General features: G+C 44.2%; 1 protein-coding gene across 1 annotated transcript in view; it reads left to right on the forward strand.

Annotated features, from left to right (window-relative positions):
* The first annotated feature begins 1,719 nt into the window (after window positions 1–1,719).
* Window positions 1,720–22,751, forward strand: part of LOC114653254 (ubiquitin-conjugating enzyme E2 W) — an 82,094-nt gene continuing 61,062 nt past the window's right edge. Inside the window, exon 1 of the mRNA XM_028803454.2 lies at window positions 1,720–2,019. Coding sequence (XP_028659287.1) covers window positions 2,005–2,019 — 15 coding nt within the window. The 5' untranslated portion in view covers window positions 1,720–2,004. The remainder of the gene's footprint in view (window positions 2,020–22,751) is intronic.

The raw sequence follows: 22,751 nt of genomic DNA on the forward strand, positions 1-22,751 counted from the left end.
TACACAATCATGGGGAAGACTGCTGACTTGACAGTTGTCCAAAAGACGACCATTGACACCTTGCACAAGGAGGGCAAGACACAAAAGGTCATTGCTAAAGAGGCTGGCTGTTCACAGAGCTCTGTGTCCAAGGGAAGGACAAGATGTGGTAGAAAAAAGTGTACAAGCAATAGGGATAACCGCACCCTGGAGAGGATTGTGAAACAAAACCCATTCAAAAATGTGGGGGAGATTCACAAAGAGTGGACTGCAGCTGGAGTCAGTGCTTCAAGAACCACCACGCACAGACGTATGCAAGACATGGGTTTCAGCTGTCGCATTCCTTGTGTCAAGCCACTCTTGAACAAGAGACAGCGTCAGAAGCGTCTCGCCTTTGGACTGCTGCCGAGTGGTGCAAAGTTATGTTCTCTGATGAAAGTAAATTTTGCATTTCCTTTGGAAATCAAGGTCCCAGAGTCTGGAAGAAGAGAGGAGAGGCACAGAATCGACGTTGCTTGAGGTCCAGTGTAAAGTTTCCATAGTCAGTGATGGTTTGGGGTGCCATGTCATCTGCTGGTGTTGGTCCATTGTGTTTTCTGAGGTCCAAGGTCAACGCAGCCGTCTACCAGGATGTTTTAGAGCACTTCATGCTTCCTGCTGCTGACGAACTTTATGGAGATGCACATTTCATTTTCCAACAGGATCTGGCACCTGCACACAGTGCCAAAGCTACCAATACCTGGTTTAAGGACCATGGTATCCCTGTTCTTGATTGGCCAGCAAACTCGCCTGACATTAACCCCATAGAAAATCTATGGGGTATTGTGAAGAGGAAGATGCAATACGCCAGACCCAACAATTCAGAAGAGCTGAAGGCCACTATCAGAGCAACATGGACTCTCATAACACCTGAGCAGTGCCACAGACTGATCGACTCCATGCCACGCCGCATTGCTGCAGTAATCCAGGCCAAAGGAGCCCCAACTAAATATTGAGTGCTGTACATGCTCATACTTTTCATGTTCATACCTTTCAGTTGGCCAACATTTCTAAAAATCCTTTTTTGCATTGGTCTTAATTGATATTCTAATTTTCCGAGATACTGAATTTGGGACTTTCATTAGTTGTCAGTTATAGTCATCAACATTAAAAGAAATAAACATTTGAAATACATCAGTCTGTGTGTAATGAATGAATCTAATATACAAGTTTCACTTTTTGAATGGAATTACTGAAATAAATCAACTTTGTCATGATATTCTAATTTTATGACCAGCACCTGTAGACATAAGAAAGAAGGACAGAAAGAAAGAAAGAGAAAAGCTAAATTGCCTGATTGGGACAAATAATCTTTCTATTAAATGGGGCGGTGGTTTAAGTTTATCAGTACTGTATTACCCTTTATATAAGTTAGTAATATAACTGGTGATTCAGGCAGAAGCCCTGGCGTTAGAATGACCCTGCATGTTAGAAGAGTTAAATTTGGCCTTTAAAGGAAAGCCTGATGAATTTGCATAACTCCTCCCCAACACGGTTCACAACGATGTCTATAATATGCCTAACACCGCCTTTGTACGTTATATTTGCATAACACCTCCCATTCAAGGTTAAAATCTCCCCTCGCGTGTCTTGTAAGGATCCCAAATCCTCCCTAACTTTAACTGCACCACTCCCACCTTAAGACGGTAATGTGTCGACAGTTGGTTCCTGTAACATGGGCCAGCTTGCGCAATCAAGCATAAAATGAAGCTCACGCGTCACATACTGCACGGCGGACCCCGGCTCCATTGAGTTCGTGTTGCCGGTAGCCGTGATGCGTCATAATTTACGCACTTTTGAACTTGAGGTCAGGTTCGAGCAGCCTCGCAGGTGGCTGTCATCCCCCGCCACTACTTCTAAAGTCGCCTTCCTGAGTCCCTCTGATGTCCTTGTGTTATGAACACGACGCTAGAGCCACGTGACCGCGTGACGTAAAACTCCGCGGCGTCTGTCGCCCTGTACTGCAGGGGGGAGGGGGGTTCCATCATGGCGTCGATGCAGGTAAGTAGCCGAGGTGAAGCCGCTCGAGTCTGGGTATAGTCAGCTGTCGCTTGTTGTAGTTATGTGTTCTGTTTGTCGGAGGAGTAGTGGGCAGGGTGAGTGCACTGTGAGGGGGCTAGGCGGAAGAGCGAACGAGTAGATTGGTGGACTGTCCAATGGACAGATGGACGGAGAGAGACGGGCTGTGAGCCGACAAACTGCCTCTCACCTTCCGGGGGGGCTTACTCCGGTAAGTTGGATAAGAGGACGGCGGTACAGGTGCAGACTTCCCGCAGCCGCGCCCAGAGAAGAGATGAACGGCCCTAACAGCTGTGGAGGGGACTTGGCTTTTACGCTTTGTTCGTGGAACGAATGGAAAGAAAGAAAGAAAGTGTGAGATGCGGGTCCTTGGTTAACATTTGGCGTCTACACCGGTAGTCTGAATACGCTGGGATCTGCGGTGCGAACTGACATCGGGGTAAAGTGATGATGTGCCCGTTCAGCCGGCTCTGGTGAAAAGTACTCGGCAAAGTGGTGCGGGGAGACATACAGGTGCTGTCTGTCTCTTCAACAAACTTAATGCAGCTTTGTCAGAGGTACCTTTTGTGATGATCGTCCCACGGTCTTCCTCAGCTCCCAGTCAGAGGATCGCCTGTTAAAAGGGACTAGCGAAATCCACAAACTTTAAAGAAAATTCTGCGACAGGCCTGTGGCCGACACCTCCTTAGCATGTGTGTGCCCGGATTCGTGTTTCACCCTTGTCGGCCATAAGACACTTTAACTCGGTTCCTCTTCTTTTGACAGTTGCTTTGCTGATATCGGATAACAACAGTTTCCGAAACATTGTTATGCGAGTAGACCTGCTTTTCTGCCGTTTATGGGTCGGAGAAGAGCAATTAAGCATAGCATACACGAGAGGGGATGGATGAAGAAGGAAACTCTTACTGTCTGTCACCTTGACTTTATGTGAAGATGATAAAATGAGCGTACTCATTTATAATTTATTCCTGTCATTTCCATCCATTTGCGGAAACCCCCTTAAATCCCCGCAGAGTAATGGGGGAATACTTGGCTGACTTCAGTTAAAAAGTAATTTAAAAGTTTGTTATGTTACTTATTTAAAGCTGCTTTGCTCGGTGACCAGTGTGGACACTTGAATGTTAAATATTCAGCCATCTATTCATTTTCCAACCCTTTTGATTAATGATTTCTGGTTTTGGTGCCGATACATTGCACCGTAAAGTAGTGAACTGCAAAGAATGAGGCTCCAGTGCATCTTAGAACACATCATTTTGAAGGAGGAAACTCCATGGATACATGGGGATAAATTCACAGACGGACTCCACCCATGTAGTGACTAAGCTAGGAAGCGGGAATGTTTACCATTTTATGCTGCCATCTATAATACAAAAAGCCATATGAAAAGCTTTTTGAGATGTGCCATCAAGTGTACTAATGTTGTACAGCAGTGGTTTCCAACTTTATAGAGAGTACTTCACATTATTATTTATCCATAGTGCCCTTTTCATGTGTGCAGAGTACAGTAAAATTCTTACTTATTTGCAGAAGTTAATCTATCGGTCAAGCAGACATCAGTTTGCGAGACTCAAGAACTGTGTTTCTGACAGGGGCGCCAGAAGGAACAGTCCTGTTTCCTTTCTGTACACCTTAAGGTCATGTCAGTTGCAGAAATCTTCAGAGGATTCTGCACTAATGGGGTGTGTTTCACAAGGGTTTGAGACAGTATAGGATTAAGGTGGAAAACTTTGTTTCTTGTTGCTGAATTGTCTGTAATGTATCCGCAAAACCAAGAAACTGGTTGACTTTTAAAGAACCTTAATTCTTGCTTAGTATTCAAAAAGTGGATGTGAAGGTAGTGTGCTGCTACAGAGGTACTTGGGAGTTGGCATCAGTGACAAGCTAGATTGGCCTAGTAACACAGAGAAACTATTTAAGAAAGGGCAGAGCATACTTTTACTTTCTTAGCCGACTATGCTTCTTTAATGTAGGTAGTAGGGCTGGGTATTAGCACTGATGTCCCGATTCAATATTGATTTTATCTTGACTGAGGTAGTGTGCACTGATACATTTGAAGTGGTGGCTTTTTTCAGACATGACTTAACCATGCATAGAGGATATTAAAATAATGTGACAAATTTCAGTAGCACTTTATTTGAAAGGTGACTACATAGTGACTTCATAACATATATGCATAAACATGGAATGACATTTAGGAAGAAATACTTGATTAGTAGTGAAGAGTTAACATCAGTATTTGGAAGATGTGGAAGAAAATATCATTGCTTTAAAAAAAAAAAAAAAAAAACTAGGGGCTACTTCATAATTGTGGCAGTACAACTTTATTATGCCTTACTGTGATGCTGTTTTCACCTTTAGACAAGTCTGGAGTTTTTCTCTTTTTAGGTTGAGAGGGGACTTTTGTTTGAATGGTGGTTGTTGTCCTAATGTTTATGTATTTATTGATTGATTCATTCATTGAGCTTCAGTAAAAAAGCCACATTTTCTGGGGACAAATTAAGTGCGGTCTATCTTTCTGTCTATCTAATTGATATGTAACACATTGCCACTCTTGGGCACCCTGATCAGTGAATATCCAGTCTATTTCTCAGCTGAGTACTTTATCTAAGGCCACTTACAAGTTCAGGATATGTTGCAGGTGCAATATTAAGGGTTACACAGTGAGGTACAGACAGAATTTGCTTTGGAAACCCCTTAGTTTAAAAGACCAGTGCCTAAGCCACTACACCATGATTCACTGAAGTACATTGAGTGAGAGTAGTAGTAGCAGTGATGACGTTTTCTCCAGACTGAGTTTGCTGCCTTACTTTGGCTTAACTCCAGTCAAGGCTGAAACGTCAGTTTATACATTTAAGAGGAAGCTAAAGGTACACGATCTTTCATGGCATGTTCTTTCCAAAATGGGGAAATTCCTTTTCCTTGTTATAACAGAAGTGTGAAAGAGTTTTGTTGGTAATTCATTATAAAACCATTGTGTGAAGACAAACCAACGTTCTATTCCTGAAGACAGGCACTGTTAACCATGAATAAATTATGCCAGATTTGTCTTTATTTCAATATCAGGAAAGCATGAGTGGAACTTGCTCTTGGGTTTAGGTAACTGCATTCTTGGTAATGTCATAGCTGAAACACTTTATAAATCACTAGGATTGTGCTTTGGGCAGGGAGCCAGGAAACAAATGTTTTATTAGGTCACTGTTATATCCCAGTTTACTTTATATCTCACATAAATTTTATATTCTTCATATAGCCCCAGAAAATTGTCATGTTTAACTAATAAGTGTTTTTATACCTTTTTAAAGATGGATTAATGCAGTCAAGACAGTTGTCTTATTCTGCATGTTTAAGTACTGCTGTTAGAGAGTGAGAGTGCTCCTACAGAAAAAAATGCTTACTTTGGATAAAAGTGCACTGACAGAAAAATGCTTGCTTCATTGGGAAGCTTAAGACTGTTGTGCATTCTTGTGTGATTGCGTGTATGTATATTTGTTGTGCAACAAGAGCTGCTGATTCTCATGCTTTCTGTTAATATACACATTTTAAAACCCTTGATGGTGCAGAGATCTTATCTGGTTAGCTTTAAAAAATATGACTTTACCTGCTACTTTGAAAACCTTGTGCAACTCCAGAGTCATTCTGTTATTAGACTTTTCTTGCCTAAGAATTTCACTGTACATCTATTCAACATCTAGGATTTTACCCCCTTGAATACAGGCAGTTGATTCATTCACCCGACCCAACCCCCCCCCCCCAAAAAGTACAGGATTTTAATGTAGATTGCTGTTCACCAGTCCTCACAGGTGGCTCAGTTGTAGCGCTGCTGCTTTGCAGTAAGGAGACTGTGGAAGATTGTGGGTTCGCTTCCCGGTTCCTCCCTGTGTGAATAGCGCTTTGAGTATTGAGAAAAGCGCTATATAAATGTAATGAATTATTATTTTTTTATTATTCTAGACCGATGTTTCAGTTCTGTAAAAAGACATCTTCAGCAGTTTTCCCTGTTATCTTCTTAATATATAGAGTATGTTCAGTGACTTGGCCTTGTGTGGCAAATCAACTATTCTTGTTTGCTGTCATTTGTGGATTTGTTATGCTATGGAAGAAATAAATTATTTCATCAAGTGATCTGCAATATTCATGCCATCATCCCAGCAACAATAAAGTAGTTTTCAAAGTATTCTTTGCTTACTGAACAATTCATAGTTTGGGGATGGATAGGAGTAACAAACAGAATTGGCTTTCTAAACATGTGAAATATTCTGTTTAGATTTAACCGCAAGTAGCATCATCATATATTGACTGAACCTCCAGGAGGGAACTATTGATATAGTATGTATTGCTCAAAGTGATGTTTGACAGTTATGCTATGTATAAATTGTGGCAGACATTTGTTTTAAGCTTTGGAGCTGTGATCTTGCATTTTGGATCTTTTGAGATTAAGTATTGTGCCTAGGCTGTTGATGTTTATTGCCCCAGGAGTTTTTGCAGAAGCAATTGGAATAGAGCTGGAGGTTTTGAGTTTTGTTTACTTTTATTATTTTTCAGCACACTGTTGCATAATAGCCCTGTTTGCTAAACAGTAATTAAATTTAGTATAAAATATGTAAAACAGAAATTGACAAGCTTTATTCAGCATTTACAAAGAATGCATGATAATGCATATACATATTTATATAATTTTTTTTTGTGCCAGTGTTTCCATCGTCCCTTCTGAAAGGTTTTTTTTGTTCTGTTATTATGCATCATATGCTGACACCACTGGCCCAGCATAGTTTCCATGCTCCAGTTACGAAAATTGAGAAGTATGTACTTGCAAATATGATTTTGTAATTACAGTATATTTAATGGTAGAGTCATGGGCGAAAAATGAGTGAAGCCTTGTGGTGTAGCTGACATTGTGACTGCAGCTTTGAGGAGCTCCATCATCGGCAGTATTTGTGAATCACACATTATCTGTTTCAATGAAATATCTGAAAAAATTGAAAGGCTGAGAGATTGATCTGATCACGGCCACATAATATCTAATGATGTTTTCAGGAAAAAAAGAAACAATTTTAAAAATGATTGATGTGGCAGAATGAGAATACCTACAGGATACAGAGTTGAATGGCATGTTTCACTAATGACAGAGATTTGGTTCTAGTTACGAAAGGCTCTCTAGGAACTGACTCTGAAACTCTGCTTTAAATCTCATTATTGCCTGACTGCTGGTTAAAGAGAATAGGGAGAAAGAAAAGGGGTTCTGAATTTTTAAAGCAGGTCAACTAAAGTTTAAGGAATACTCCACCCAAAATTAAACAAACTTATATTTAGGGGTTATCTTGGTTATCAAATGAGAACGCCATCAACAGACACTTGGACATAAATCCAGCATATGCAAACTTAAGAACAACATATTCATAATAAACAAGACTTTACACCCAATACCCCCCAAACCCCCCGATCACACTGACTTAGCCACCTCCCGTAAAAAACTTAATTTTTTGCTATATATTGCCTTTGGTTCTTGTAAGTCTAAGCATTATCCTCTGATGAAGACCCCTGGCAGGGTTTGAAAGATCAGGAATAAAAACTACTTTATGATATGTGATTCATTTTTCTCCCTTTGTGGATCTCCAGCTGCAAATTTATATATGATATACAGTATAGTGGAAGTTCCAGACAGACACCAGGACACACAAGTCCCAAACACGTTTATTTTTGTGTTCTTCTGCACACAACACAGTGCACCAATCACCACAATAAACTCAGTCCTTTAACTTTTCTTTCTCCTTCTGTTCTGCTGCCTCCACTCCTCTCCTGCAAGCTCTGTCTTCTACCTCCTGACTCTAGCGCCTCTAAATGGAGTGAGGCGACCCCTTTTATATTGTACACAGATGTGCTCCAGGTGCTTGTTGACCCCTTTTATATTGTACTCAGATGTGCTCCAGGTGCTTGTTGATGGTCATCCTGTAGTACTTCTTGGTGTGATGGAAATGCTGCATGGCACCCGGAAGCACTCCGGGTGTGCTTGGCTTCTCTTCTGGCAGCACTTACTGGTGTGGTGTCCAGGCGCCCCCTGGTGGTGTCCACAGGCCCCCATAGGGTGGAGCTTCCAAGCTTTGTTCACGTGTCTAAGACCCCCCCCCCCCCCCAATAAAAATCCAGTGTCTATCTATATGACTGTTCGCCTTTCACAAGAGAGCTACTTAATGGATTTAGGTGGGCTGTTTTTCTATAAATTGCTTGAACATTCCAGTTGATTTTGCAACTTCTGTCCTCGTGCCAAGTATCATAGTTCACTTACAGGAGTGATTCATTCATGCTAATCCGAGACATAGGCTGAGGGGAGGGGAAGCGTGATGTCAGGAGTGGGGAGCTGGGCGGCGCCCTCCTTACTCATGTACCAGCCTCCATTCGAGTCAGTGTACCTCTCGCTATGTTTTGGAGCATACCTTGCCTCCACTTAGCCAATGATGCCCGTTTGTTCCATCCATCCATCCATTGTCTTCCGCTTATCCGAGGTCGGGTCGCGGGGGCAGCAGCTTGAGCAGAGATGCCCAGACTTCCCTCTCCCCGGCCACTTCTTCTAGCTCTTCCGGGAGAATCCCAAGGCGTTCCCAGGCCAGTCGAGAGACATAGTCCCTCCAGCGTGTCCTGGGTCTTCCCCGGGGCCTCCTCCCGGTTGGACGTGCCCGGAACACCTCACCAGGGAGGCGTCCAGGAGGCATCCTGATCAGATGCCCGAGCCACCTCATCTGACTCCTCTCGATGCGGAGGAGCAGCGGCTCTACTCTGAGCCCCTCCCGGATGACTGAGCTTCTCACCCTATCTTTAAGGGAAAGCCCAGACACCCTGCGGAGGAAACTCATTTCAGCCGCTTGTATTCGCGATCTCGTTCTTTCGGTCACTACCCATAGCTCATGACCATAGGTGAGAGTAGGAACATAGATCGACTGGTAAATTGAGAGCTTCGCCTTGCGGCTCAGCTCCTTTTTCACCACGACAGACCGATGCAATGCCCGCATTACTGCGGATGCCGCACCGATCCGCCTGTCGATCTCACGCTCCATTCTTCCCTCACTCGTGAACAAGACCCCGAGATACTTGAACTCCTCCACTTGGGGCAGGATCTCGCTACCAACCCTGAGAGGGCACTCCACCCTTTTCCGGCTGAGGACCATGGTCTCGGATTTGGAGGTGCTGATTCTCATCCCAGCCGCTTCACACTCGGCTGCGAACCGATCCAGAGAGAGCTGAAGATCACGGCCTGATGAAGCAAACAGGACAACATCATCTGCAAAAAGCAGTGACCCAATCCTGAGCCCACCAAACTGGACCCTGTCAACACCCTGGCTGCGCCTAGAAATTCTGTCCATAAAAGATATGAACAGAATCGGTGACAAAGGGCAGCCCTGGCGGAGTCCAACTCTCACTGGAAACGGGTTCGACTTACTGCCGGCAATGCGGACCAAGCTCTGGCACCGATCGTACAGGGACTGAACAGCCCTTATCAGGGGGGCCGGTACCCCATACTCTCGGAGTACCCCCCACAGGATTCCCCGAGGGACACGGTCGAATGCCTTTTCTAAGTCCACAAAACACATGTAGACTGGTTGGGCAAACTCCCATGCACCCTCCAGGACCCTGCTAAGGGTATAGAGCTGGTCCACTGTTCCGCGACCAGGACGAAAACCACACTGTTCCTCCTGAATCCGAGGCTCGACTATCCGATGGACCCTCCTCTCCAGGACCCCTGAATAGACTTTTCCAGGGAGGCTGAGGAGTGTGATCCCTCTGTAGTTGGAACACACCCTCCGATCCCCCTTCTTAAAGAGGGGGACCACCACCCCGGTCTGCCAATCCAGAGGCACTGTCCCTGATGTCCATGCGATGTTGCAGAGGCGTGTCAGCCAAGACAGTCCTACAACATCCAGAGCCTTGAGGAACTCCGGGCGTATCTCATCCACCCCCGGGGCCCTACCACCAAGGAGTTTTTTGACCACCTCGGTGACCTCAGTCCCAGAGATGGGGGAGCCCACCTCTGAGTCCCCAGGCTCTGCTTCCTCATTGGAAGGCATGTTAATGGGATTGAGGAGGTCTTCGAAGTATTCCCCCCACCGACCCACAACATCCCGAGTCGAGGTCAGCAGCGCACCATCCCCACCATATACAGTGTTGACACTGCACTGCTTCCCCTTCCTGAGACGCCGGATGGTGGACCAGAATCTCCTCGAAGCCGTCCGAAAGTCATTCTCCATGGCCTCCCCAAACTCCTCCCACGCCCGAGTTTTTGCCTCAGCAACCACCAAAGCCGCATTCCGCTTGGCCTGCCGGTACCTATCAGCTGCCTCCGGGGTCCCACAGGACAAAAGGGTCCTGTAGGACTCCTTCTTCAGCTTGACGGCATCCTTCACCGCCGGTGTCCACCAGCGGGTTTGGGGATTGCCGCCACGACAGGCACCGACCACCTTACGGCCACAGCTCCGGTCAGCTGCCTCAACAATAGAGGCACGGAACATGGCCCATTCGGACTCAATGTCCCCCACCTCCCTCGGGATGTGGTCGAAGTTCTGCCGGAGGTGGGAGTTGAAGCTACTTCTGAAAGGGGGCTCTGCCAGACGTTCCCAGCAGACCCTCACAACACGTTTGGGCCTACCACGCCTGACCGGCATCCTCCCCCACCATCGAAGCCAACTCACCACCAGGTGGTGATCAGTTGACAGCTCCGCCCCTCTCTTCACCCGAGTGTCCAAGACATGTGGCCGCAAGTCCGACGACACGACCACAAAGTCGATCATCGAACTGAGGCCTAGGGTGTCCTGGTGCCAAGTGCACATATGAACACCCCTATGCTTGAACATGGTGTTCGTTATGGACAATCCGTGACGAGCACAGAAGTCCAATAACAAAACACCGCTCGGGTTCAGATCAGGGGGGCCATTCCTCCCAATCACGCCCTTCCAGGTCTCACTGTCATTGCCCACGTGAGCATTGAAGTCTCCCAGCAGAACGAGGGAGTCCCCAGAAGGTATATCCTCTAGCACCCCCTCCAGGGACTCCAAAAAGGGTGGGTACTCCGAACTGCTGTTCAGTGCATACGCACAAACAACAGTTAGGACCCGTCCCCCCACCCGAAGGCGAAGGGAGGCTACCCTCTCGTCCACCGGGGTAAACCCCAATGTACAGGCTCCAAGTTGGGGGGCAATAAGTATACCCACACCTGCTCGGCGCCTCTCACCGGGGGCAACTCCAGAGTGGTAGAGAGTCCAGCCCCTCTCAAGGAGATTGGTTCCAGAGTCCAAGCTGTGCGTCGAGGTGAGCCCGACTATATCTAGCCGGAACCTCTCAACTTCGCGCACTAGCTCAGGCTCCTTCCCCTTCAGAGAGGTGACATTCCACGTCCCAAGAGCCAGTTTCTGTAGCCGAGGATCGGACCGCCAAGGTCCCCGCCTTCGGCCACCACCCAACTCACACTGCACCCGACCTCCTTGGCCCCTCCCATAGGTGGTGAGCCCATGGGAAGGGGGACCCACGTTGCCTCTTCGGGCTGTGCCCGGCCGAGCCCCATGGGTGCAGGCCCGGCCACCAGGCGCTCGCCATCGAGCCCCACCTCCAGGCCTGGCTCCAGAGTGGGGCCCCGGTGACCCGCGTCCGGGCAAGGGAAAACGCCGTCCAAAATTGTTTTTCTTCATAGGAGGTTTGTTTAACCGCTCTTTGTCTCATCCCTCACCTAGGACCAGTTTGCCTTGGGTGGCCCTACCAGGGGCATAAAGCCCCGGACAACAGAGCTCCTAGGATCATTGGGACACGCAAACCCCTCCACCACGATAAGGTGACGGTTAAAGGAGGAGGCCCGTTTGTTTATTGGTTTTTAAAGTTTGTTCTGTTTTCACTACAATGTGGGTGGAGCTGTAGGGGACGGATAGTGTGTGTGTGTGTGTGTGTGTGTGTGTGTGTATGTATTATAATCTATTATTTACTGTGTTTGTAGTAATCACTGGAAAAAAAATGAAATAAAATTCTTGACACAATAGGCTTCCATTGGGGACCAATATTAAACAATATCAAAATGTCTTCAGTGGAAAAAATATCTCCATTTACTGGTGTTGTATAACCTATATGCAAGATATCAAGTTGTTTGCTCACAGCATCTCAAACGCATGTATTTTTGCTAAAATATTGTTAAATATACCACTTCCAGAAAATACTCTTGTGAATAGCTGGGGTGTGAGGTTGAATATTAATTAGGGATGCTCCGATCAGGTTTTTTTAAGGCTGATACTGATCACCGATTTCATGTTATTCGATCAGCCGATACATATTTTTTTCCCCTTTATCCCGTTAAAAAGCATTTTACACTAAGCTCCTGCATAACCCGAGTCATAGATGCCTTATATCCTAAAGTGTATTTTTATAATTAATCTATAGATCACAGATGTTAATTTTTCATTTTTTATTAATAAAATGAAATTCTATGGCTCAGTGACCATAAAAAACTAAATACAATGTACTTAATACATACTAATAAATATGTACACCCAATACATACTAATAAATACGTATGCCCAGAGGGGGCTGGACGGTCTCATTGTCTGGAACCCCTGCAGATTTTTTTTTTTTCTCCAGCCATCTGGAGTTTTTTTTTTGTTTTTTCTGTCCTCCCTGGCCATCGGACCTTACACTTATTCTATGTCAATTAGTGTTGTCTTATTTTAATTCTTACGTTGTCTTTTTTTTTTTTCTCTTCATCATGTAAAGTACTTTGAGCTACATTATTTGTATGAAAATGTGCTATATAAATGTTATTGTTGTTGTACACAATATTTATCCATCATGCATATGGCATAAAAGAAAATGCTTCTCATAATTAAAAGCTGTCAGTTTTAATTTTTTCTGTAATGTACCTATATTTCACCATTTCTCTAAGAACAAAAAAAAAAAAAAATCTGTATACACACACTCGCACAATCAATTAGTTGGTGTTGGCAATTAAAGCACTGCTTACATGTAAATATACCTGCACTTACAGGTTTTAATCATTTTTAATAATTGCACTGCAGCATTTTTTACTGTTAAAATATACATTTACATACTGTTTACTGTTAAAATATACATTTACATACTGTATTCATACAGGTGTTTTTGTTTTTTTTTTCATTGTATCAGCTAGACATTCATAATTCTTGGTGTAATTATAAATATGGATTGCCATTTTAATAATGCAGTACTTGTTTCTTACCAAAACGTACCTTGTGTGACACACAGCTGCAAATAAAAACTACAGTAACAATCTTTTCAATAGAAGCAAATGTATGAAACGTTTATAAGTTGTTTATCAAGAAGATACAAAACTAACATGCTTAACATGTTTATAAGTAAGACATTTTGCTGTTAAGCTAACAAGCCTCTTGTTAACTAAGTAGTAATTTAAAATTCTCTATCTTTTTCCAACTGAAAAGCTGAGGCACTTGAAACAAGCTCGCAGTCCAAACTCAAACGGTATCCGTTTTAACTAAAGGACAAAATAAAAAGGTCTGAATTCATTCAAGTAGCTTTTCTGGCGTATTAACTGCACGAATACCTTTCCTTGGTTTATTACTCCACTTAAAGGTGACTTAAAATGATTCGGATGCCGCCGAGAGTGGCAGCCTTTTCAGCAGCTTCGTGTACGACTTTATTTTTCTACTTTTATTTTTCTCTTTTTTATTGATCACTCCTATCACTTTATGTGGATTTGTTCCCTGGACACACTTACTTTTACAACGTGGGCCTGGATTTTTACACGCCGAGACTCGTCTATTCAAGTACTCAACTTCGAGCGCTGAGAACAAATGCCAGTGCCGGTGTGGTTCCCAATTTACCAGACGAGGTAAGAAGGCAGTATCGTGGCAGCAGAGCCAGCACTAAGCTAAAAATGAAGCGGCTTGCGAGAAAGTGGCGTTTTAAGCCTTTGGTGCCTTCTGTGATTCTGGGAAATGTGAAGTCAATCTCAAATAAGATCGACGAACTGGCTGCGCTGGTGAAAAATGTCAGAACCTACAGAGAATGCAGTTTGTTGTGCTTTTGCGAAATGTGGCTAACTACCACCATCCCAGATGCTAACGTGGAGCTACCCAGGTTTGGCACAGTTATAGCAGACAGAGATGCAAGTACCTGTGGGAAGCACAAAGGAGGAGGACTCACTCTCTATGTTAATACACGGTGGTGTAACTCTGGACATGTCAACGTCAAAGTCTCCACTTGCTGCAGGGACATCGAACTGTTGGCCGTAAGTTTGCGTCCCTATTACTTGCCCAGAGAGTTTGGACACATCATTGTTGTTATCGTTTACATCCCTCCTCGGGCGGACGAGGAGACAGCGAGTGACATCATCCATTCTGCTGTTGCTAAGTTACAAGCGCAGCACCCTGAGGCGCTTGTGCTAATCGCTGGAAACTTTAACCATGTGACGCTGGACAAAACATTACCTGCCTTCTCCCAGTATGTGGACTGTAACACCTGGGGAAATAAGACTATTGATTTACTGTATGCAAACTTTAAAGACGCATACAGCGCCACCCCGCTGCCTGCGCTTGGGAAAGCAGATCATAACCTGGTTCTGTTTCAGCCTCACTACAAACCAAGAGTGAGGGTCCTACGTACAACCACACACTCATTCAGGAAGTGGTCCCCAGAGGCAGAGAAGGCTCTGAGAGAATGCTTTGGAACTACAGACTGGGATATCCTGCAGGGATCACAGTGAGAACATTGAGGAGGTTGTTGACTGCACTACTGACTACATCAACTTCTGTATGGACATTGTAGTTCCAGTAAGAACTGTACGCTGCTATGCTAACAACAAGCCATGGATTACAAGTGACATCAAGGGTCTTTTGAACCAGAAGAAAAGGGCTTTTAAAGGCGGTGATCAGCATGAGCTCAAGCGCATGCAGAAGGAACTCCGAGTCCAGCTCAGGGCGGTGAAGGAGCAGTACAGGAGAAAGCTGGAGCAGAAGTTGCAGAATAACAGCATGAAGGAAGTGTGGGATGGGATGAAGATCATTACTGGCTGCAGCTCGAAGCGGGGTGCCACCTTTGAGAGAGAGTCGTGAAGAGAGCAAACCAAATGAACAACTTCTTTAACAGGTTTGACCATGCTAACCCACTCTCACTCTCACCTCGGAGTACTGCACCCTCCACACATCCTTCTGCTGATACCAGCATAGGAGAGACCTCCCCACCCACAATTACAACAGCGCAGGTGAGCAGAGAGCTGAGGAGACTTCGTGCCAGCAAAGCAGCGGGTCCAGATGGAGTATCGCCACGACTGCTGAAGGTCTGTGCATCGGAGCTGGGGGGGGTCCTCTACAGCGCATCTTTAACCTGAGCCTGGAACAGGGGAGAGTCCCGAGGCTTTGAAAAACATCTTGCATCACCCCAGTCCCAAAGGTATCACGTCATAGTGAGCTGAATGACTTCCGGCCTGTTGCTCTGACATCACATGTGATGAAGACCATGGAGGCCACGGGTTCAACATGCCCTCGACCCTCTGCAGTTTGCATATCAGGAGAAGGTGGGAGCGGAGGATGCCATCATCTATATGCTACACCAATCCCTCTCCCACTTGGACAGAGGCAGTGGTGCTGTAAGAATTATGTTTCTAGACTTCTCTAGCGCCTTCAACACAATCCAACCTCTGCTCCTTAGGGACAAGCTGGCAGAGATGGGAGTAGATTCATACCTGGTGGCATGGATCGTGGACTATCTTAAAGACAGACCTCGGTATGTGCATCTCGGGAACTGCACATCTGACATTGTGGTCAGCAACACAGGAGCGCCACAGGGGACTGTACTTTCTCCGGTCCTGTTCAGCCTATATACATCGGACTTCCAACACAATTCGGAGTCCTGCCACGTGCAAAAGTTCGCTGACAACACTGCTATCGTGGGCTGCATCAGGAGTGGGCAGGAGGAGGAGTATAGGGAGCTAATCAAGGACTTTGTTAAATGGTGCGACTCAAACCACCTACACCTGAACACCAGCAAAACCAAGGAGCTGGTGGTGGATTTTAGGAGGCCCAGTTGGCTTAGTTTGCTTCCTTTTAAAGTTTGATAAATATTTTTTCTTCATTGTTGCAATAACAGACCGATGTTATGTACAAAATGTTTATTCACTTTTTCAAACCGTGAAGATAAAATGTTTCAAATAAACATGAAGTAATGATTATTGCACGTTGGCATATTCTTAAACACCCCAATAGTGGAATTACTTGGGTTACTACTTTTTGTGTGTGATTTATAAAATTCTAAAACCTATTTAATCCAATTCACCTTTGTTGGGAGCTAGAACCTGTTCAGCAGCATTGGATGCAAGGAAGGAACCATTTCTGGAGAGAGTGCCAGTTCATCACATGACCCATTTATGTGTGCACACGCATGCGCGCACACACTCACTGTGGTCAGTTTGGATTTGCCAAATAACATAAACCACATGGCCTTTATAGATGTATGAGGAGATTCACAAACTTGGAGCTTATGTACTCTACACAGATGATCCAGTGCTTTATTATAGCCATTAGGCTGGACACATGATGCAGGAGTGTAAACCACTTTTCTGTTGTGCCATTCCAAATATAAGTTGTTTATCAGTTTTTAGTATTACTGGATTACAGAGTTGGTTAATTATCAGATTTATTCAAAATGTTCTGCAATTCAGAGCAGTGCACAGTGATAGTTAATAATGCGATTTTCTTTTCATCTTAGCATGTACCAAGTTGTGTTTAAATGTCATGTTTATGGTAAACTCTTGATGTTGTGATGTCTGAAGGAGTTTGTTTTTTTTTTGTTTTTTTTATAGAACCTTAGAATGCTTTTTTTCTTGACTAAGCTGCAAATAAATAAATGTATAGGGTGAGCCACAAAGAAGTACCATATTTCAAACGCTTATTCTGCAAAAACGCTTCAAGATTAAATAAATTTCATTACGTCACAAGAAGGGGTATACAAAATAGATTTTTTTTTTTCCCCACTGTGTTTTAAAAATGATGTCTTCAGGGTGGTGGCCATCATTAGTGATACACTCTTCGAAACGATTTTTGAATGTTCGTATGACTCGTTCGGCTGTAATTTCATTTCAATAGTAATTTCATGATGAATAGCATCTTTGAGGGCTTCAGGGTTTTGAGGTCAGTGTGTTTATAGCTTTGACTTGAGAGAGCCTCACAAGAAGAAATCTCACAGAACGAGATCAGGCGAACGTGAAGCGCACCTGACATCGCCATACAGGGAGATCCGCTTCCCCGTAAACATCTCCCACAAAACTTGCATGGATCTCTGCGCCGTATGAACTGTTGCTCCATCCTGTTGAAACCAGGCATCTACCACATCCATTTCTTCCAGTGTGGGCCACAAAAAGTTCTCTAGCATTTCAATGTAAAGTTCTGAAGTGACGTTGACCGTTGCTCCCCCCTCCTCAGAAAATTAAGGTCCTACAATGCCAAATTCTGCAACAGCATACCAAACTGTAGTACACTCACTGTGCAGGGGTCTCTGAAGTTCATGAGGGTTGGTTTCAGTCCAATAGCAAAAGCTTTGCTTATTTACTGTACGTAACCATTCAAGTGGAAATGTGCCTTGTCCCTGCACATGACGATGGCATCTCGATGAATAGTTTTGCAGAATGTTCGCGTACAATTCTCTATGGCTCTCCCAGTCTCTGTGAGTTCCTGAACTACCATCATTTTGTATAGATGGAAATTAAGGTCCTCCTGCAAAATCCTCCTTAAAGACGTGTTGGAAATGCCTAAGGAAGAAGCATGTTGGCGCACTGAACATCTAGGAGACTGCAAAATTGGTGCCCTTATAGCTTGGATGTTTTAAAGCATTTGTGCACTCTGAGGACAGCGTGGAGATTTTCTGTTCAATATTGTTACCTGTCTGTCTAAATTTAGCCACCCACTGGAGAATTGTTTTTCAAATTGGGACGTCACCGTTGGGAAGTATGGTGAAGTACGTTCAGAAGGCGTGTTGCGTAGTGAAGATGGATTCGTTGTTTTTGAAGAACGCTTCGACAGTGAGAGCATGGTGCACACTGGACCTTGGCAAGTTACTGACTGAAAACTAAAAGGGATCGCCTATCAAAGGACCCCAACCCACCTGGCTGCCAATACGTCACGCAATAACCTTGAGGAATGTGGTACTTCATTTTGACTCACCCTGTATATGTAAGTATAGTCAAAGTGAAAAGTATGTGAACCCTTTGGAATTATCTGATTTACTGCATGAATTCGTCATAAAAAGTGATCTGATCTTCATCTAAGTCACAGGTACAGGCAGTCCGTGGGTTACATACGAGATGGGGACTGTAGGTTTGTACTTAAGTTGAATTTGTATGTAAGTCTGAACAGGTACGTTATTTTAATAAATGCTTTTGCTGACCGACTGTAACCAAGTGCTCTGCCAATGAATGATGGAGTTTCACCTCTTTCTGACCTTTTTATTATTTCTACTTTATTTTCAATGGTGATGGTTTTTCTCTTCTTTACTACTAGCCATGTGCGCCCAACTACGTTGCGCGTGTTAAAGTTGTCTGTGGAGGGCTCCCTGTTTAAACGCGGCTGCCAGTCGTGAACTGGGCCCTTCGTCGCACAGCATTATGATTTTTTATAAGGGAAACAAAATTACAAAACAAAACCCTTGGACATTGATTTAATAGGAACGGCCTACTCGGAATCACTGTCCGAATAGTAATTATGTGGTGGTGTAGGAGCATTTCTGCTTCTCTCCATTCACAGTCCGTCTCATTTTCACGACGCTGTTGTTTCCTCTCACGATCTCTTCTCAACCTTTCTCCAATCTCGCAGGTTGCTTTGTGGCAACCCAAAGAGTAAGGCAATATACACGGAGCAATGGTTGTAAAAGGGGGACACATAGGTATCCAGGCTCTTTAAAGCATAAATAGGGATCACTTCACTGACATGTGAGCAAGCCAGGGTACAACTGTGAGACGCGCAGCACTCGCCAGCTACAACGTAAGAATAATAATTTTCGGAACGTGCTGTTACGTTGTCATTCATTTTACCCACTGTCTTTCTTTCATTCATATGTTACATAGGCACGTACCTTTTATCTTCGGCAATCTCAATCTCTAACCAGGCCTCAGGAGCTAACCAGCGTAACACTGTCCACCACCCCTTTCGTTATTCCGGCATATTGTTGACATCCATGAGTAACAAGAACGTACTAAACTGGAAGGTGGTCTACGCATGCGTGGAATTCGCGGACAAACAAAGATCAAGATCCAAATGAAGATTACATACAAAGATTAGTTAATTTAAAGCACAACAATTTGTTTAGTTTTTAATGTCTGTGTTTTGAGGTGTGACTGGAGTACTACACTCTTCAGTAGTATAAGCCTGGAGGAGATTCTTAATGCAATGCCTATGTTTTAGCTGTCTCTCTACTGCCATCTAGTGCTTCTTCCTCTAATTCATTCGCGGACAAATAAAGATCAAGATCCAAATGAAGATTATATATAGAGATATCACCAGCACTTGCATCAGATTTGTGTTTCAGAGACATTGTTGAAGGGAGAAGACAAAAAGTTAAGATGAGCTCTTCTGCACAGCACTGTACACGCTATCGCAGCAGGATGGCACCCGTCAACACGTCTGATGTACTGACGAGACAACTTCCTGCTATGTGCATAACAGTACAAGCAGGCTTGCTATTGAGAATGAATGGGAGCGGCGAGGGGCGGTTCATCACCAGCCCACCTCACAGTCGAACACAGTGCAGCCAAAGGCAGGTAGTGAATCGCCCAACCCCAATTCAACAGGCAGCCACCTGAGGCACACTACAGTGCTACCCCCGTTCAGCCGCAACCGGGTCACCACTTGCAGCATTACCAGCCGTCTGTGCTGGGCGGGCAGCGAACCATCGTCCTGCACACGAGCGATAGCTGTGGCCCCGGTGACTGTGGACCACGGGTCACTGCTTGCTGCTGGGAGCCGCCCAAGGGACACTACACTGCGCAAGCAGCGAAATCGCCCCCCTCCAGCCACCGCTTGCAGCATCCCCAGGCCAAAGATGACAGAACGGCAGTTACTGAGGCGCATGCGTTATAGCTGCGTCCTCGTTCGTAAGTCGTAGGTCGGATGTCCGTAACCTGGGGACTACCTGTACTGATATACACAATGAGCTTAAGCCAATGACGCACAAAAAATTCTACTCTTTCATGTCTTTATTTTACAAACACATTCAACATTCACAGTGGGGATTTAATAACTGGTTGACCCTCCTTTGGCAGCAGTGACCTCAACCAGGCGCTTCCTGCAACTGTAGATCAGACCTGCTCATTGTGCGGGGGGAATTTTAACCCATTCTTCCCTGCAGAACTGCCTTAACTCTTCCATATTCTTTGGTCGTCTTCTGTGTATGTCTCTCCAAGTTATGCCACGGCATCTCAATAGGATTGAGATCTGGTCTCTGACTGGGCCACTTCAAAAGGCGGAGTTTGTTCTTCTGAAGCCATTGTTCTGTGGATTTGCTGCAATGTTTGGGGTCATTGTCCTGTTGCATCACCCAGCCTCTTCAGAGCTTAAGTTGATGGACAGACACCCTCGCATTATCCTGGAGAATTTGTTGATAAACTTGTGAATTCATTTTCTCCTCAATGATGGCAAGCTGTCCAGGCCCTGATGCAGCAAAGCAGGCCCAAATCATGATGTTCCCTCCACCGTACTTTACTGTAGGGATGATGTTTTGATGTTGATATGCAGTGTCCTTTGTATGCCAAATGAAGTTCTGCTTGTTCCTCCCAAGTAGTTCAATTTTGGTTTCATCACTCCACAAAACAATTTCCCAGTACCGTTGTGGAGTGTCCAAGTGCTCTTTTTGCAAACTTCAGGCGTTCAGCAAAGTTCTTTCTTGATAGCAGTGGCTTCCTTCTTGGTGTCCTGCCATGGACTCCTTTCTTGTTCAATGTTTTGCGTATAGTTGACTCATGAACAGAGATGTTAGCCAGTTCTAATGACTTCAAGTCCTTTGCTGTCACTCTAGGGTTCTTCTTTACCTCATTGCTGACTTTGCTTTGTGCTCTTGTGGTCATCTTGGCAGGGCACCCACTTCTAGGCAGAGTAGCCACAATACCAAATTGTCTCTATTTATAGACAACTTGCCTAACAGTAGACTGATGAATATCTAAAATCTTTGAGGTGACTTTGTAACACTTTCCAGCCTTATGTAGATTAACAATTCTCGATCATAGCTCTTCAGACAGCTCTTTTGTGCGAGCCAAGACTCCCATCTGGATATGCTTCTTGTCAAAAGCTCAAACTCAAACTTTATAGTGTTTTTTTTATCAGTCAAAGTAATTCTAGGCCACACCTCTGACCTCGTTTCATTAAATGGACTCCATGTGTGCTAAATTCTGACTGCAATGAACTTTTTAAAAAGTCATTAGCTTAGGGTTCACTTTTTCCAACCTTCAGTTTCACAGTTTGATTGATTTATTCAATATGGTCAAAAATTCTCTGAAATCTGTATATCTTTAGTTATAGGAGACTGTGTTTGTTCATTATTGTGACTGACATGAAGGTACAACCATGTTTTATATGGGAGTTAGACATAAATATAGATAATTCCTAGGGGTTCACATACTTTTTACTTTGACTGTGTGTGTGTGTATGTGTTTGTATACAGTGATCCCTCGCTATATCGCGCTTCGTCTTTCACGGCTTCACTCCATCGCGGATTTTAAATGTAAGCTTATGTGAATATATATCGCGGATTTTTCACTGCTTCGCGGATGTCTGCGGTCTACAGTACGTGTGCTTCCTCAGTTGATTTGCCCATTTGAATTCAAACAAGGGACGCATTTGAATTCATACAAGGGATGCTATTGGCGAATGGCTGAGAAGCTACCAATCAGAGCACGCGGTTAAGTTCCTGTGTGCTGCTGATTGGCTCATTGACGGAGTGCTGCATTAACCAGGAAGTGTAATCTCACTCATACAGCATTAACGTGCCCAAGCGCCAACAGAAGATGCAAATGATTGCAGAAAAGGTAAAAGTTTTGGATATGTTGAAGGAAGGAAACAGCTACACCGCTGCAGGACACCATTACAGCATAAATGAGTCCACGATTCTTTTTATTTAAAAAGGAGGAAAAGCATATAAGATCTACGGCTGCAGTTTCCTTTAACCAGGGCGCAAAACGAGTTGCAAGTGGACGTGATAAGGCAGTAGTATGGATGGAATCTGCTTTAGGGATTTGGATTGAAGAGTGATGGAAGAAGAACAACGGCGGTGCTAAACAGTCGCCTGAAGAGGCTCCTTTAGAAGAGCTGTAACACTATCCTTTGTTATGCAGTAAAATTAAACTTATCGTTATCGGACAAGTCGTCGTGTCATTGTTGGTGAGTAACCATAATTAATTATTTACGTACAGTACTTATTACATGTACATAGTTTAGTGTCACTGTACACACATTTTACTGTATACAATTTTTCTTGCATTGTACGTATTTATTGCTGGAGGCCTGTCAGTTGTAATGGCTGTAACATATGTGATATCGGAGACGCTCGATATCTTTAAAATAATTTTTAGGTTTTACTGTATGTAAACTGTGTTTACATACATAATTTCAACGAATCTTACCTAATATCTAAGAGAATACAAAGGGTTTATGCTGTATAATTGTGCGTGAAATGTTTATAATAGTGTGGGAGAGTTTATAAGGGCTTAAAATATGTAA

The sequence above is a fragment of the Erpetoichthys calabaricus genome, chromosome 6 (assembly GCF_900747795.2).
Source record: "Erpetoichthys calabaricus chromosome 6, fErpCal1.3, whole genome shotgun sequence".
Classification (NCBI taxonomy): Eukaryota; Metazoa; Chordata; class Cladistia; order Polypteriformes; family Polypteridae; genus Erpetoichthys; species Erpetoichthys calabaricus.